The sequence below is a fragment of the Gouania willdenowi genome, chromosome 14, assembly GCF_900634775.1.
Source record: "Gouania willdenowi chromosome 14, fGouWil2.1, whole genome shotgun sequence".
NCBI classification, from domain to species: domain Eukaryota; kingdom Metazoa; phylum Chordata; class Actinopteri; order Blenniiformes; family Gobiesocidae; genus Gouania; species Gouania willdenowi.
The window spans coordinates 5,182,222-5,196,709 of record NC_041057.1 but is presented as its reverse complement, the minus strand read 5'-3'; the positions used below and the strand labels follow the sequence as shown (position 1 = coordinate 5,196,709).

Here is a 14,488-nt window from a genome sequence, read left to right as displayed (position 1 = left end):
ACAAACATCCTCTATCACTGAGCTAATGAGCACGTGGAAATAACACCTGTAGCTTCACTGAGTGGCTAAACCAATCACCTGTGGGAAAGACTATATAAGGAAGAAATTGCTTGAAGAAAAAAATCCAGTTTTTCTGAAATTTTTTATTTATTTTTGGTTTTTTTTTACTAATTTTGACTGTTTTAGGACAATTTTTTTCTTCTGTTTTTTAAAGCAATTTTGTCCCTGTTTTTCTGACAATTTTGTTCAGTTTTTCAGATTTATTTTTTTTTGTTTATGGAAATTTTTTTTTCAGTCTTCTGAGTAATTTTTTAATTTAGTCATTTATTCTGTTTTTCATGCTAATTTTTTACTTCTGTTTTTGAGAGTAATTCTTTTTCTGTTTTTCGTGCAAATTTTTATCCTTCCGTTTCTGAAAGTTATTTTTCTGCATAATTTTTTGCCTGTTTTTCAGAGTAATTTTTTTTCCTGTTTTCAGTCATTTATTTTTTTCTGAATTATCAAGATACTTGGAAATCCCACAAACACGTCCATCCTATGGTGACTCCTTACTGCACACTTCAACAGCTATCAAAAATTCAGTATAAAGACACGTTAGTATTTTTAAAATACAGAAATTGCAGTTTTACAGCGTAGAAATGTTGCAAATTTGTTTCAAATAATGATTTATTGGCTCCGTAAGTGAAAAACTATTTTTTTTGACTAATTGTTAGCAACATGAGAACAAAATGTAAAAAAAAAAAAATTCAGCTTTAGAGGAAAAATTCTATTTTTGAAACATCGACGATTACTCTGAAATGTTGTCATTTAAAAAAATACCATTGAACATTTATTTAAATGGCCATTGCTACACAACAGCTATATGTATTTTTTTTTCATTATTTCTTAATATCACTATTTTTATTAGAAATTATATATATATATTTTTTTTTTCCTCCTGCAGTGTTTGACCCCTGTGCTGGGGGCTGATAAAGGCTCCATATGGATCATAGAAATTAATTACTTTTCTACAAATGTTACAGTTAATAAAAAAAAACAAACAGTTTCAGTTCGAGGTTGATTCTCCCACTCTTTATTCAGACAAACACACACCGACTCCAGCTTTGTGCGTTTCAGCGACATGAAAATCCAGGAGAGAATTAATAAAACTATGAAGGATTTTGTAGAAGTGCATCAGTTTAAACCCTTCGAGACTAGAACGTTTTAAAGTTATTTCTGGCGTCTTCCTAAACCACCACCACCGCCGCTGCTGCTGATGCTATATATGTACAGTATATATACAGCACTGCTTTATCCACAGTGAAGAATATATACAGTGCACAGAAAATACACAACATGTTCCAAATATGTGTGTGAGGTTAAAGAGCAGGAACTTACTCTGTGTGTGTGTGTGTGTGTCAGAACCGTAGAAATAGTAAATTCCTGATAAAAAGAACAGAACCTCAGAGAACTCAAACACAAACACACACACACAAAAGTGGCGTGTAACATTTCCCTTTCAAGAATCTCTTTGGTGTTCTAATCCCCGCCCACTTCTGGTTGTGTTCTGCTGAGTTTGGGCCGTAATAAATAACGTGTGGAGGCAGTAGCGTGGAGTGTGGAGTAGCGTCGCCTCCTTTACTTCTGGGAGTGACCTGGTTAATCTCAAAGGAACCAATCAGGATGAGTCCAGTGAGAGGCTCCGCCCCCCGGGGGGGGGCTACGGTTGGATGGCGCTCTGGTCTGATCACAATAACATGGTGACGGGTTTCTCCAGGAACTTGCGGAACTCTGCGAGCCACTGAGCCCCCACAGCGCCGTCTACGACCCGATGATCACAGCTCAGAGTCACTGACATCATACTGGATACGCTGAAGCTGGAATAAAAACACACACGTGATAAACGTCACTCATTGCTTTTATGGCTGCTGGAAAAAACTGGAGAAATACAATATCTGCAAAACATCATAAAAAAATCAACATTGAAGGAAGGAACATTATTATTAGTGATGATGCAAGAGGCATCCTCACTGTTTGAATTTCAACTCCTTCAGTGTTTCACTGATTTTGACAATTACGATATCAAAATGTATCAAAAATTAAACTCAGGAGTGCTTATACTTTTGTGATTTGTAACTTTAATCTTTTTTATATATACATTTATTTGTTCAAAAATGTCCCCATTCATTTTGATTGAGATTTTCAGAGTTTTAAGATTTAACGACTTCAACTTTGAACTTCAGCTGTTTTCCACCATTACATTTTTTTAAATATTCAGTGTCTGATGGTTAATGCTAAGCTAATGCTAGGTAATTGTTCATGCTAGCTAATGCTATTTCTTGGCTAATGCGAATTCTAGCAAATGTTAATGTTAGGCTAATGCTAGGCTAATGCTCATGCAGTGTTTAAAGACGCGGGCCAGCATCTGCATCCTAACTTGCGTTTTCTTCAGGAAATGCAAATATTCTAGTTTACCTTGATTTTAAAAAATTCTACTTATTGTTAAAGGGATCCTTCACCATTTTCACAAATGTGGCCTAAAATCTTTGAGAAGAGCTCAGTGTGCTGACGCGCTCTGGTGGCTGAAGTTAGCGAGTAAAACCATGGACTGTTGAAGACAAAAACAGTCCGTGATTTACTCGCTAACTTCAGCCACCAGAGCGTGTCAGCACACTGAGCTCTTCCTCTCTGCTTCATTGTCAACTACCAAACCACAGAGTTGGAACTGTCTCCTCCTGCGGTCAAATAAGGTTTACATCGACATCTTTAACTTTTCCTAATTATTTAGAGAAACCAAACGCAGCACAAAGTTAGCATTTTGACCAAAAAAGCTGCTAAATGATCTAAAAAGCTGTTAAATGATCTAAAAATCTACTAAATGATCTAAAAAAGCTGCTAAATGATCTAAAAATCTACTAAATTATCTAAAAAGCTGCTAAATGATCTAAAAATCTACTAAATGATCTAAAAAGCTGCTAAATGATCTAAAAATCTACTAAATGATCTAAAAATCAGGCTGAATTTTTCACACCAAATAAAAAACAAAGAGATGTTTACAGGCAGTGGGGCCCTGTGACATCATCAATCACATGATTTCAAAATGGTGGAACACAGACTCTAAAACTGTAAAGTAGTCCCATTTTATAAAGTTAATAAAATCAATATGGTGCAAAATTATGTGTTTTGTTAGACAGATTTTCTAATAAGGACATTTCAAAGATTTTAGGCCACATTTGTTAAAAACAGTCGAGGTTTAATTTATTCAGTCAACTTATTTTCAGGAAAGTTATTCATATGTTAACAGGGAAGTTTCACATCCACTAATGTTAATTAAACTAAAAACATCTTAATTATTCAAGTTGATTATTATTTTAAGTTAATAACAAATAAGAAATGTATATTAATGATTGCGACCCATGCAGAGGTATTCAATTAATAAGCTGTCACAACTATTAGCAATAATTCTAATTCTTTCTTTTTTTGAACCTTTGTTTGCGTTACTTATATTGTTAATGATCTTTATTGTATTACCATTTAATTATAACCCTTGTTGCTATTAAGACTGTGAACTAGAATGAGTGATTTTTAATAAACATAATGTAAATAAAGTTCTAATTAACTTGTTATTTTTTAATGACATAAGATGTGTAGTGAGAGTTATTGAGTGGGTGAACAGAACACTGACCCTTTATCGTTGTCAGCAGGCATGAGTCTCTTCTCTGATCCTCCCACAGCGAGGATACAGGCCTGAGGAGGGTTAATGATGGCGGAGAAGTTCTTGATGCCAAACATTCCTAAATTAGAGATGGTGAAAGTTCCTCCCTGGAAAAGAAAAACACCACAGCAGCGTTAGGAGCAGGGACGTGGTTCACTGGATCTCATCATGTGTTTAACCTGGAACTCATGAGGCTGCAGCTTTCCGTCTCTGGCTTTAGCGGCGAGCGCCGACACGTCTCTGGTGATGGCAGCGAGTCCTTTGGTGTGAGCGTTAAACACGATGGGTGTGATGAGGCCGTTGTCTGTGCTCACTGCTACGCTCACGTCCACCACGTGGTTCCTGGAAAAAAGTTGTCAGAGGGAATTAATTAACAAGAACTGGGACTTAGAGCGCCCTCTGCTGCACAAAAATATGCTAGCAAATAAAAAATTATAATAAAAAACATGATTTATTTTGTTACGCTTCAACATAAAAATGCACTAATGCTTTAGTCCAACAGTTGTTAACATCAGGTGTGTAACAGGTAAGTAACTGATCTAAAAAGAATCAACTTGAGACGATATATATATATATATATATATATTTTTTTTTTTTTAAATCAGATGAAAACACAGTCGGCCTCATAATCAATAATTAGGGCCTGGTTTAAAAAAAAAAAAAAAAAAAAAATCAGCTCTGATTCTGGATAACAACCTGGATCAAATCTTGAAAATGGGTTTTTTGAAAGAGAAAATGAATTCCCTTGTAACTCCAGCAAGTTAATATTATCTTTTGTTTAAAAAAAAAAATGTTACGGTTTTATTTATTTGCTTTAATGAAAGCTATTAGTAGCTGCTTTGATGTATTCCTTAAAAAAAGAAGTGCTGGAAAAAACTGTGTCCAAAAACATAATCCAATCTTGGTTTTGATCCGGATCAAACCTTTATTTTGGGTATTTCGAAAGTTTGGGATCACTTTGATCCAAAAAACGGGATTAAACTGATCCCATCAGAAGAGTTGATTCAGCGTGGATTTCTTTATTGATTTGTGAGGCCAACACTATGTCATTACCCCCCTAACCCAGTGTAACTCCATGTCATGTGTTTACTCACTGGCGGATGACGGTGTCCATCCAGGAGGAGTTACACTCGGGAACCTTCAGGCAGGCCAGGGCACTGGCTTTGATCAAAAAGTCATTGATGCTGAGTTTGATGTTCTGGGCTTTGACTTCCTGTAGAGGGCAGTGTGGACTCAGTTATGATGCAGCGGAAGGATTAATGGAAACCCTTTGACTCACTGCGTTTAGCTCTGTCCGCAGCTCCAGCACTTGGTCCATGTTGACGTCTACAGACAGATAATAGTGGGGGATGGTCTGCTTGGACTGCATCAACCTCTGAGCGATGACCTGCAGAAAACACAAACACACTCAGACTTTCATTTGGACATGATTGTGGAGAAGAATGAGCTGTGCTAACCTGGGCCATTGGGACATTAATAGTGAATGAAAAGAGCGTCTGAAACTAAGTAGTTTGATCTTAACTGGGCCACAGATTTTAGGCGAAAAAACAAGCAATTTCAACATTAATGTCCCGAAGTTTTAACTGTACACTATGTATGTAAGGCACCAACAATATTTAGGCAATAAGTGACAGGTATCAGGATTTTCTTTTTTCAATTTCATTGATTTTGTGACCAATTTTTATGTAATATGGGAAAATTATGTGAAATAATTTCAGGAAAATTGAGTTCTTTGAACAATTTCAGAAAGAAAATGACTGCAGTCATGTGATAAACGCAAGTGATAATTGAATTTCATGTGAATTGTTTTTAGATATCTGAGCTGAGATATCTACAACTGAATTATTTGGTCATTTGGACAATAATGTATGTTTTTTCCTGTCTTTTTTAACTTTCTCCTGCAGGCCGAAGTCGATGGTCTGAACTCTAAATGGTGGGATTTGGCCCCCGTAAGTGGGGTCTGTTAGTCCTCACCTTGCGGATGTTGCTGATGGGGATGTCTGTGAAGGTTCCAGCTGGCGCAGCAGCAGGTGTTGGAGCAGCTGCAGCAGTGACGGGAGCCGGAGCAGCAGCTACAGCCTGCCAGAGATTTACAATTTCATTAAAACAGAGACGCACAAGGAGGAAGAAAAACGGACGACATGGGAACAGTTTACAGAAAACCTGTCATTTGTCCCTACGTCTATAATGACTCTAAACACTAATAACAGAAAATTAAATTACCATTACTATTACTAATTACTGAGTTTTAATATTAGCATTAAAAACTAAACAATTAGGAAACAACCAAACAATAATCTGAGTGGCTTTAAACACAGCACATGCATTAAAAAAACAACATTTTATGTGTTTCACATTTTTGGGGGGGGATTTGTTTGTAGGGCCGCACAAAATTAAACAGTGGGCTGCATGTGGCCCGCAAACCTCCAGTTGCTCATGTGTGCAACATAATAGAAGCAAAAAAAAAGCCAATTAACCAGTATTAATTTAAGAGTCTGTTGGTTAATAAATCATTAACTTTACATTAGATTATACTTCATTTGATTCACACGTTACAGCAGCCACAAAGCTAAACACAAATACAGAAATGAAATAAATAAATAATGGATATTGGTCAAGATAACAGTACAGAAAATATACAAATAAGCGCTAAATGAGGTTTTTCTGTCCCAGAAGAACATTTGTTCACCTTGGGACAATAAATCAACAATCTTTGGTCTTTTTTTAGAATAATTTTGCTTTAACTCATATAAGGGAAACAAAAACAAAGCAACTAAAGCAGTTAGCTTAGCTTGAGGCTAATGGTGTTTATTTTCACACAACAAAAACCAGGCTGATATTAAATGCAAACAGGTCAAAATGACTAAAACAACAATATTTTGTCAAATAAGCAGAAGAAACAAAAGTGTTCCCAGACTGAATTTTATCAGAATAAGGTTTTCTGCAGGTGTTTAGTAGCTGCACGCATGCTAAAGCTAACCAAGTAAATGAAAAGGTGGAGAGTTTAGTTTGACTTACAGGAGCTGCCTTTGGTGGAACAAAGCTCTCGATATCTTTCCGAGTCACACGTCCATCAGGACCAGAACCTGCACAGAGAACAAACATCATCACCTGATACCCAAACATTCCTCCAAGATCAATATTAGCATTTAGCTCAAAGGTTTGTAATACTCACCGCTGACCTGGGCCAGCTCGATCCCTTTCTCTGCCGCTAGTTTTTTGGCGAGGGGGCTAGCGAACATGCGGCCCTTCCTGGGCGTGGCCAGGGCTGCAGTAGGCGGAGCCACAGACGCTGCTACGGGAGCTGCTGCAGCAGCCTTCAGTATAAACAGAAAAGCTGCTCAGTGACGCCGTAATACATCACACTGGATGAAAGCTTCACATGTGTGTGTCTGACCGGAGCAGGAGCTGGGACTGGAGCTGGTGGGGGCGTGGCCACCTCTGCTACGCCAGTCTCTACGTAATCCTTGAAGGCAGCAATATCACTTTCTTTTTCCACGATGATACAGAGCGGTGCTCCAAGAGGAACGTCCCGTGTTCCCTCTGCGATCAGGATCTTAGCCAAATATCCCTCCTCCTGCACCTCAAACCCTTACATAAATAAATATTTATCTTATTTATTGAATGATATCATGTCAGTGTCATATTTACTGAAGTGTATATTATTTGCAGATACTACCACCTTATTGGTCTTACAGGCATCTTTATTTATTGAAGGAATTCAAATACAAACAAACAAATCAAACCATTCAAACACACACACACAGGCTAACAGACACAGACACACACACCTTCATGTCTAGTGACTCACCAATGGTCGCCTTGTCCGTTTCAATCTCGGCCAATAAGTCTCCTTCACTCAGCTTTTCTCCGACCTTCTTCTCCCAGCGCTGAACTGTTCCCATGGTCATGGTGGGGGAGAGGGCGGGAAGAGCGATCTGTGCACACATTCACACTGCTGACTCATTCTAATCGCCAATATTATCTATTTATACCACATTAGCAGTATTTAGCACCTTTTATTTATTTCTTATTATATTTTTTGTCAGTAAATGAATAAAACAACACGGTAAATTCATCACATATCATATGTTACACAATTAAAAAAACTAAAACATTAATCAGCCTTTCTGATTCTTTTTAGAAACTTCACATGCACAATCAAAGCATTGAAGTCATTCCTAATTATTTTATTCATTCATCTATTTATCTATCCTAACAATCACAAAAACCAACAACAGAAGTGAATTGGAAATTTACTTTCATGTTTTATGATATTTTCCAAAAGGATCATCAACTTATATCATAGTGGGGGCCACATAAAAAGTCATTTTCCTAACCCGACAGCCACATTATTACACATCAGCACAATGTCAACACGAATAACAGAAAGAACAAGGATTTATATTGTTTTCTACCAAGTTCCATAACCATTTTTATTTTGCATTTAAACAACACAAACGATTGAGTTTTAATATTAGTGTTCAATTATATTTAATATATTCTATAATTAAACAGAAGTGACCCAAAAAAAGGTTTGGATCCTCTTAAGTTAAACAAATAAGGTTTACATCGACATCTTTAACATTTTCCTGTTTTTTTTTAGAGCAACCAAAAGTAGCACAAGTTGGTATTTTGACTGAAAAAGCTGCTAAATGATCTAAAAATCAGGCTGAATCATGCTTCACTCCAATAGAAAACAATGGAATGTTTACAGGCAGTGTGTGACGTGATTTCAAGATCGTGGAACAGATGGTTTTAATACTGTAAAGTAGTCCCAAGTTAATAAAACAAATATGGTGCAAAATAATGTGTTTTGTTAGGTACAGATCAAATAATAATTACATTTCAAAGGTTTTAGGCCACATTTGTAAAAACTAGGGATGCACCGAAAATTCGGTGGGGGAATATGGTCGGCTGAATATTGCAAAAAAAAGCCACATTCGGAATATTTAAAAAATGTCAGAATATTCAATAAACATTTACTTTCTTTAAAAAAACATGTCTAAAAATGTATTCTAGGTTATTTATGCAAAACTTAACCACATTCTATATTCGGCTTTGGCCTAAAACTTTCTATTCGGTGCATCTCTAGTAAAAACAGTGGAGGATCCCTTTAAAATGTATTCAACCAAAGCCAAACTTAAGTGAGAAACAGATGTTATTATTATAATTATATTAATTATTTTGTTAAAAGACGAAAACTAAGAATAAATGAACATTTTCTTCCAACCCTGATCAAACTACAGCCAGGATGACACAACACTGTGACTGTAAATAAATATTAAATTTGTGCTGTGTTTATGTTTATGCGGAAGCACTGGTACCTTCAGGTGTGATGGGTAGGAGCTGCCTGGGGCGGCAGCAGCAGCAGCAGGAGTGGAGGCAGCAGGAGCAGCACCGGCCCCTTTAATCGACTCCAGTGTAACGTCTTTAAATGCTGGGATCAGGTCTGGGCTGCATCAGAAAGACACGATACACATATATAGATACACATATATATATATATATATATATATATATATATATACATTTATTTCACTTTTGATGTTGTCATTTGCCAAGGTGAAAGTAATGGATGACACAAGTAAGCACATTACTGTAATTGATAGGGATGTCCCGATACAACTTTTTTACTTGCGATTTGATACCGATTAGGGATGTAGCGATTAATCGTAAGGCAGTTAAAATTCGATTCATAGGTATCACGGTTGATATCGATTTTCTGAAAATTGAATCGCAGTACTTTTTTTAACCAGCAGAGGACGCTATCCAGAAATGTTGGCGGCGGGTGGAATCTGCTTCTACTTTCTTTCTGGCCGCCTTCTACTCTTAAACATGTTCATAAATTATTCCTTACCCCTTTAGCACCGAAAGAATATCTGTAATATTACGTGAATGTCACGTTTTTCTATTAGCTCTGTCTGCTAGCATAGCATCTCTTCTTCACTGCACAGAATAGCTGCATCCCAACTGACCACTGGGTCACCAGTGGTCGGTTGGGATGTTTTAAGTCCAACTGGGACGGTTTAAGTCCAATTGTTAAGGCACAAAATACATTTACATACATAACTATTATGCAGTTTTGCATTGTTTACTATAGAACCAGAAGTTAAATTAATAGGCTTCTTCTTCATTTGTATTATTCCTTTATTCATTTCATTCAAGATTTATTTCTAGTTAAATTGCATTGTTCTGAATAGTTTATCAAGGGATTATTTTGACAATGAAAAATAAAAGGAAAATAGTACAGTATTTTATAGTTTTTCCCCCCAAAAAATAAAGGAATATTTTGCAATCATTATTTGTTTACAGTCTCATTTTGTGAACTAAATCATAAGAGAATCGTATCGTGAACCCAGTATCGTGAATTGAATCGTATCGGGAGTTGAGTGAATCGTTACATCCCTAATACCGATATTGCCCAATACAATAACAGCACGGATCGTACATACTTTTATTACTTATTTTGTAGTGTGGAATGTTAGAAAAGGCTTAGTTATTAAAAAAGAAAAAAACAGACCCATCTTTTGTAAACCAATGTATTACATATAATTAACCTTTTAGAATAAGAATGTTCTATGACTGAATAAAATAAATTAAAAAAATAAAATAGAAGATATTGAAAAAATAAAACCAAAAAACCAATATATATTATATCGGAGATTTTAGATGCAGTCCGATAAAATCCGATATTCGTTTTTTTTTTTTGGCTGATATCAGATCGATATCCGATATCAATATCGGATCGGGACACCCCTAGTAATTGAGTTGCTTTTATAGGTACTTGTACTTTTTTGAGTATATTCGTCAGTATATAAGTCATTAATTTTACATGTACTAAGTAAGTTTTAAAATAAGTAAAGCAATTTGTTACATTTCTACACCCAACCGTTGCTGAGTAAATTATTATTTTCTGTTTTAAAATAATTAACAGACATTGTGAAACTGCAAAAAAATGAAATGCCCAGACAACAATGTCCGACCAATCAGATCAAACGTAATGCACGGCGCCCAAAACAGCATTAAATGTTGGTTATTTTCCCAGTTTTAGAGTTCATAAATGTAGCTATACTTGGAACCAAAGAATTTCTTTATTTTGAATTGAATTCATTGGTGTTATTTTATTTTAAAACAATTATACATTTTGACAAACTTTTTGTTTTATACAGATGACTTTGTGGAAAATAAATTAAGTTCCAATTGTGGTAGAATTGGTTTCTTCCTGTTTATGTTTCTACATGAGATGTTTACTGTACGCAAAGGGAACCATGGCAAAATGCATTATCAAAAATAAACGTAAGGGGTGAAAGTAACTAGTAACTTTTACTTTGAGTACTATTTAATTGAGCTACTTTTTACTTGTACTTGAGTAGGATAAATCAATACTCGTTACACCTCTGGTCATTTGCTTACGAGCGAGAATCGAACCCTAACCTGTCGACGGTGATGCAGATTACAGATCCTATGTTGACGTCTCGGGTGCCTTCAGAAACCAGGATCTTAGCCAGGTAGCACTCCTCCAGCATCTCAAAGCCCACCGTCGCTTTGTCTGTTTCTACCTGGAAAAATAAAATAAAAATCACAGCACGAGTTAAAAAATAAATAAATAAAATGTATTGTTTTTCCAACATGAAGCTAATATTGACCTCTGCAATGAGGTCACCCTCGCAGATCTTGTCCCCCTCCTTCTTCTCCCAGCGAGCGATGGTTCCCGTCTGCATGGTGGGCGACAGCGCAGGGAGCTCCACCTGATCAGTGATCAATACAGTAAGGTGATCATTTAGGGCTTTGATGGCCAATGAAAGGAATGTGATGACAGCAACAGAAACACAGACATTAGTGAAAGATTTTATGACCACTTCATTGATTCTACCATTGTCATTTGTACAAGACATTTTAAAGGAAAGGCAGTCTGATGTGATATTGATAGGTCAGATATCAGCAATAGATACAAGTATCATATTATTTTGGCCTGCATCTAAAATCTCAGAAAAAAGGTGAGGTTATTTTTAAGGGACTTCGAATTTTGCTTTTTTTTTTTTTTAAATATGCTTTTGTTTAGGGCAAACTAGTGGTTTCTTTGTACTTTAAAAATAGGATTTTATATATATATATAAATTTAGCATATTTTTCAGGGTCTTCTAATTAATTTTTTTAATAATCTTTTGTTGACCCATTATTGTCACTTTAAACCTTTTTTTCACCATATTTTATGCTTATTTTTTTTGCCAATTTAACTACATTCATGATTTGTCGTGCCCATTATTTACCAGTTTAAACTAATTGTTCCTACTTTTTAAAATACATTACCCCTCCCCCATGTTTGACACTTTTCAGCCAATATTGACACTTTAAACCCTTTTTTAACCACTTTTTCTCTCTGTTTTTGGCCACTAATTTGCAACTTATAACCAATTTCGAACCAAAAGCCCATTTCACCACCTTTTTATTTCTGATTAAAACAAGGATTTACATCTTTAAGATGACTATATACTATGGCGCAAATAATAGTACATTTCCTAGATAACAGTGAATATTATTAAAATAATTAAATAACTGTCGTTATCACAGATTCATAGAACAATGAACCATCATTTTACTGACTTTATGGATGGACCTCATAAATCTCTCCCCTTTATTCCCCCTTATAGATGACCCTGTCTCCATATGACTGTTCTACAATGTTCATGTCTGTGTTCAACAATTTTCAGGTACATTAGGGGATACCCACTCTCTGCAACCTTTATTGTGGGGGTCACGTGCTGAAAAGGTTGAGAACCACTGTTCTAAAGGGCCGAATTTGGCCCCAGGGCCTTAAGTTTGAAAAGATGTGAGTTAAAGGTTTTTTTAAGGAGAAATATATCCTTTCGTCATTTTTATAATATGTTATCCTATCATAGATTTTCCAGGGTGGGGTTTGAATCCAATAGTGTGTTCTTCCTCTAAGGCTGTGGTATCAAACTCATTTTAGTTTCGGGGCCAAATACGCAGCAGTTTGATCTGAAGTGGGCCACATATCTTAAGCGGGAAAACCAGTAATTTTTGTACCCTAAACCAACCATATCCAGGCAATAAGTGATAAATATTTGTCCCAACAGGATCTTCACTTTAAATGTCATATAATGACATTTAATTTTGGGAATTATGTCATAATTTGAGGAAAATTGAAGGTTTTTGTCAGAATTTTGAGTTTTTTCAACTGTTTAACATTAAAAATGAGTGTGATCATGCAATATAAGAACCAGAGAAAACTGTGAGCACCTGCAAATATTGTTGAGTTTAATTTACACAATGATTCATGTTTTTTCTGTCATTTTTACTTTCTCCTGCGGGCCAAATTGGACGCTCCAAAGGCCCGGATTTTGGCCCCCGGGCCTTGAGTTTGACACATTTTCTCATGTCACTAAATGTTTTCTATAAGAGGACATTGAACTGTTTAAAGGCTTAGAGCCAAACATGTGGACATCAGTGATGTTTACACACTAGTGTAGATCTGAACATGTCTGGGTTTAGCCCGGGTACCGAACACACCTACCTTCTGGTGTGGTGGCAGGCAGTAGAACCGCTTGCCCTGCAGCGGGGCCGCTCTGTGGAAAAAACCCGGGCCCAGGGTCACAGCTACCCGGGTACCTGAACCCCGGTGAAGCCGCCTCAGGCTGCCTCCACCGGGCACTGAACGGGAGGCGAGCCCTGCGCCAGCGGCAGGCCCGGCCGAAAGGACGCGGGTACGGGAGAGACCGGAGGACGGCCGGAGCCGGAGGACGAGGCGGAGCATATCGCGTTGGTGAAACAGTAACAAAGCTGTAAATAAAAGCGTTAAACTTTCACCGACATTAGAGAGTCTGCCCTCACTTTCCAATGACCTCCTCCAGCCCAAAACACCGACTGACGGCTCTCCTCTGTGTCCTGCCGTACGCCGACGTGAGCTGACGTGAAGTGTCGTAAAACCTGACTATCGTTACAAGAAGCGGAAATACTTCCCTTTTTTAAAATGTATTTATTTATTATTATTATTATGCAGTAAAAATACATATACATTTTAAATCGGGGTACATAGGCACGATAACACAGTCCGGCACCCGCTGAAGAAGTGAGCATAAAGAATTAACAATAAAGTAAAAAAAAAGCGCAAATACTTCTCAAATAGTCAATTACGATGGAGCATTGTACTCGGTAAAAAAAAATCCGTTTTCCGATTTTTTTTTTTTTTAATTCGTTTTCCGAATTATATTTTTTTAAATCCGTTTTCCGAATTATTATTATTTTTTAAATCCGTTTTCTGAATTAATAAAAATGAATTCGGAAAACGGATTTAAAAATAATAATAATAATAATTTGGAAAACAGATTTTTTTTTTTTTTTACTGACCACAATGCTCCATCATAAATAATATACAACACACAAAAAAAGTTTTTTCCCCCCTACATTTATCACATTTTTCCCCACCTGTAAAACACCAAAGGGGCTCAAACAGGCAACCCGGTATAAAAATAGTGATTAGCAAGTGAGTTGCCAGATTTTGACGTATTCCCGCACTCAAGGGTGACAGGAAAACAACAAATCTCACCCTAAATAAATCTTTGGTTGGAAGCGATAGAAAAAACTATAGACACTGAAACAATAACATTAAAGATTAGAGATAAATTGCAAAAAATTAATAAAATTTATGAGAAAATTTAACAAAAAATGATTTAAAAAAAAAATCAATCTAAAGGACTTTTATATGCTATAATATTCCAGAGAGAGAAAAAAAGATCTCCATTCATCCACCCTCACACAGCTAACAAAATC

At 36.3% G+C, this 14,488-nt stretch overlaps 1 protein-coding gene across 1 annotated transcript; it reads right to left on the bottom strand.

The window, feature by feature from the left end:
- Positions 1–1,056: 1,056 nt before the first annotated feature.
- Positions 1,057–13,472, bottom strand: dlat (dihydrolipoamide S-acetyltransferase (E2 component of pyruvate dehydrogenase complex)). The gene is made up of 14 exons (XM_028467403.1): positions 13,233–13,472; positions 11,344–11,445; positions 11,132–11,256; positions 9,022–9,151; positions 7,506–7,632; positions 7,092–7,285; positions 6,870–7,011; positions 6,713–6,780; positions 5,669–5,773; positions 4,974–5,081; positions 4,789–4,907; positions 3,874–4,036; positions 3,665–3,801; positions 1,057–1,856 (listed from the first exon to the last, which is right to left on the bottom strand). The coding sequence occupies exons 1-14, from the start codon at positions 13,470–13,472 to the stop codon at positions 1,727–1,729; spliced, it is 1,890 nt and encodes a 629-aa protein (XP_028323204.1). The 3' UTR covers positions 1,057–1,726.
- Positions 13,473–14,488: the final 1,016 nt, after the last annotated feature.

Coding starts and splice junctions, on each gene's coding strand:
- dlat (XM_028467403.1), bottom strand. CDS start 13,472: ATGCTCCGCCTCGTCCTCCGGCTCCGGCCGTCCTCCGGTCTCTCCCGT. Junction 6,781..6,869: donor CGAGCTGGCCCAGGTCAGCG/GTGAGTATTACA, acceptor TTCTCTGTGCAG/GTTCTGGTCCTGATGGACGT. Junction 3,802..3,873: donor TGCAGCCTCATGAGTTCCAG/GTTAAACACATG, acceptor TTTCTTTTCCAG/GGAGGAACTTTCACCATCTC.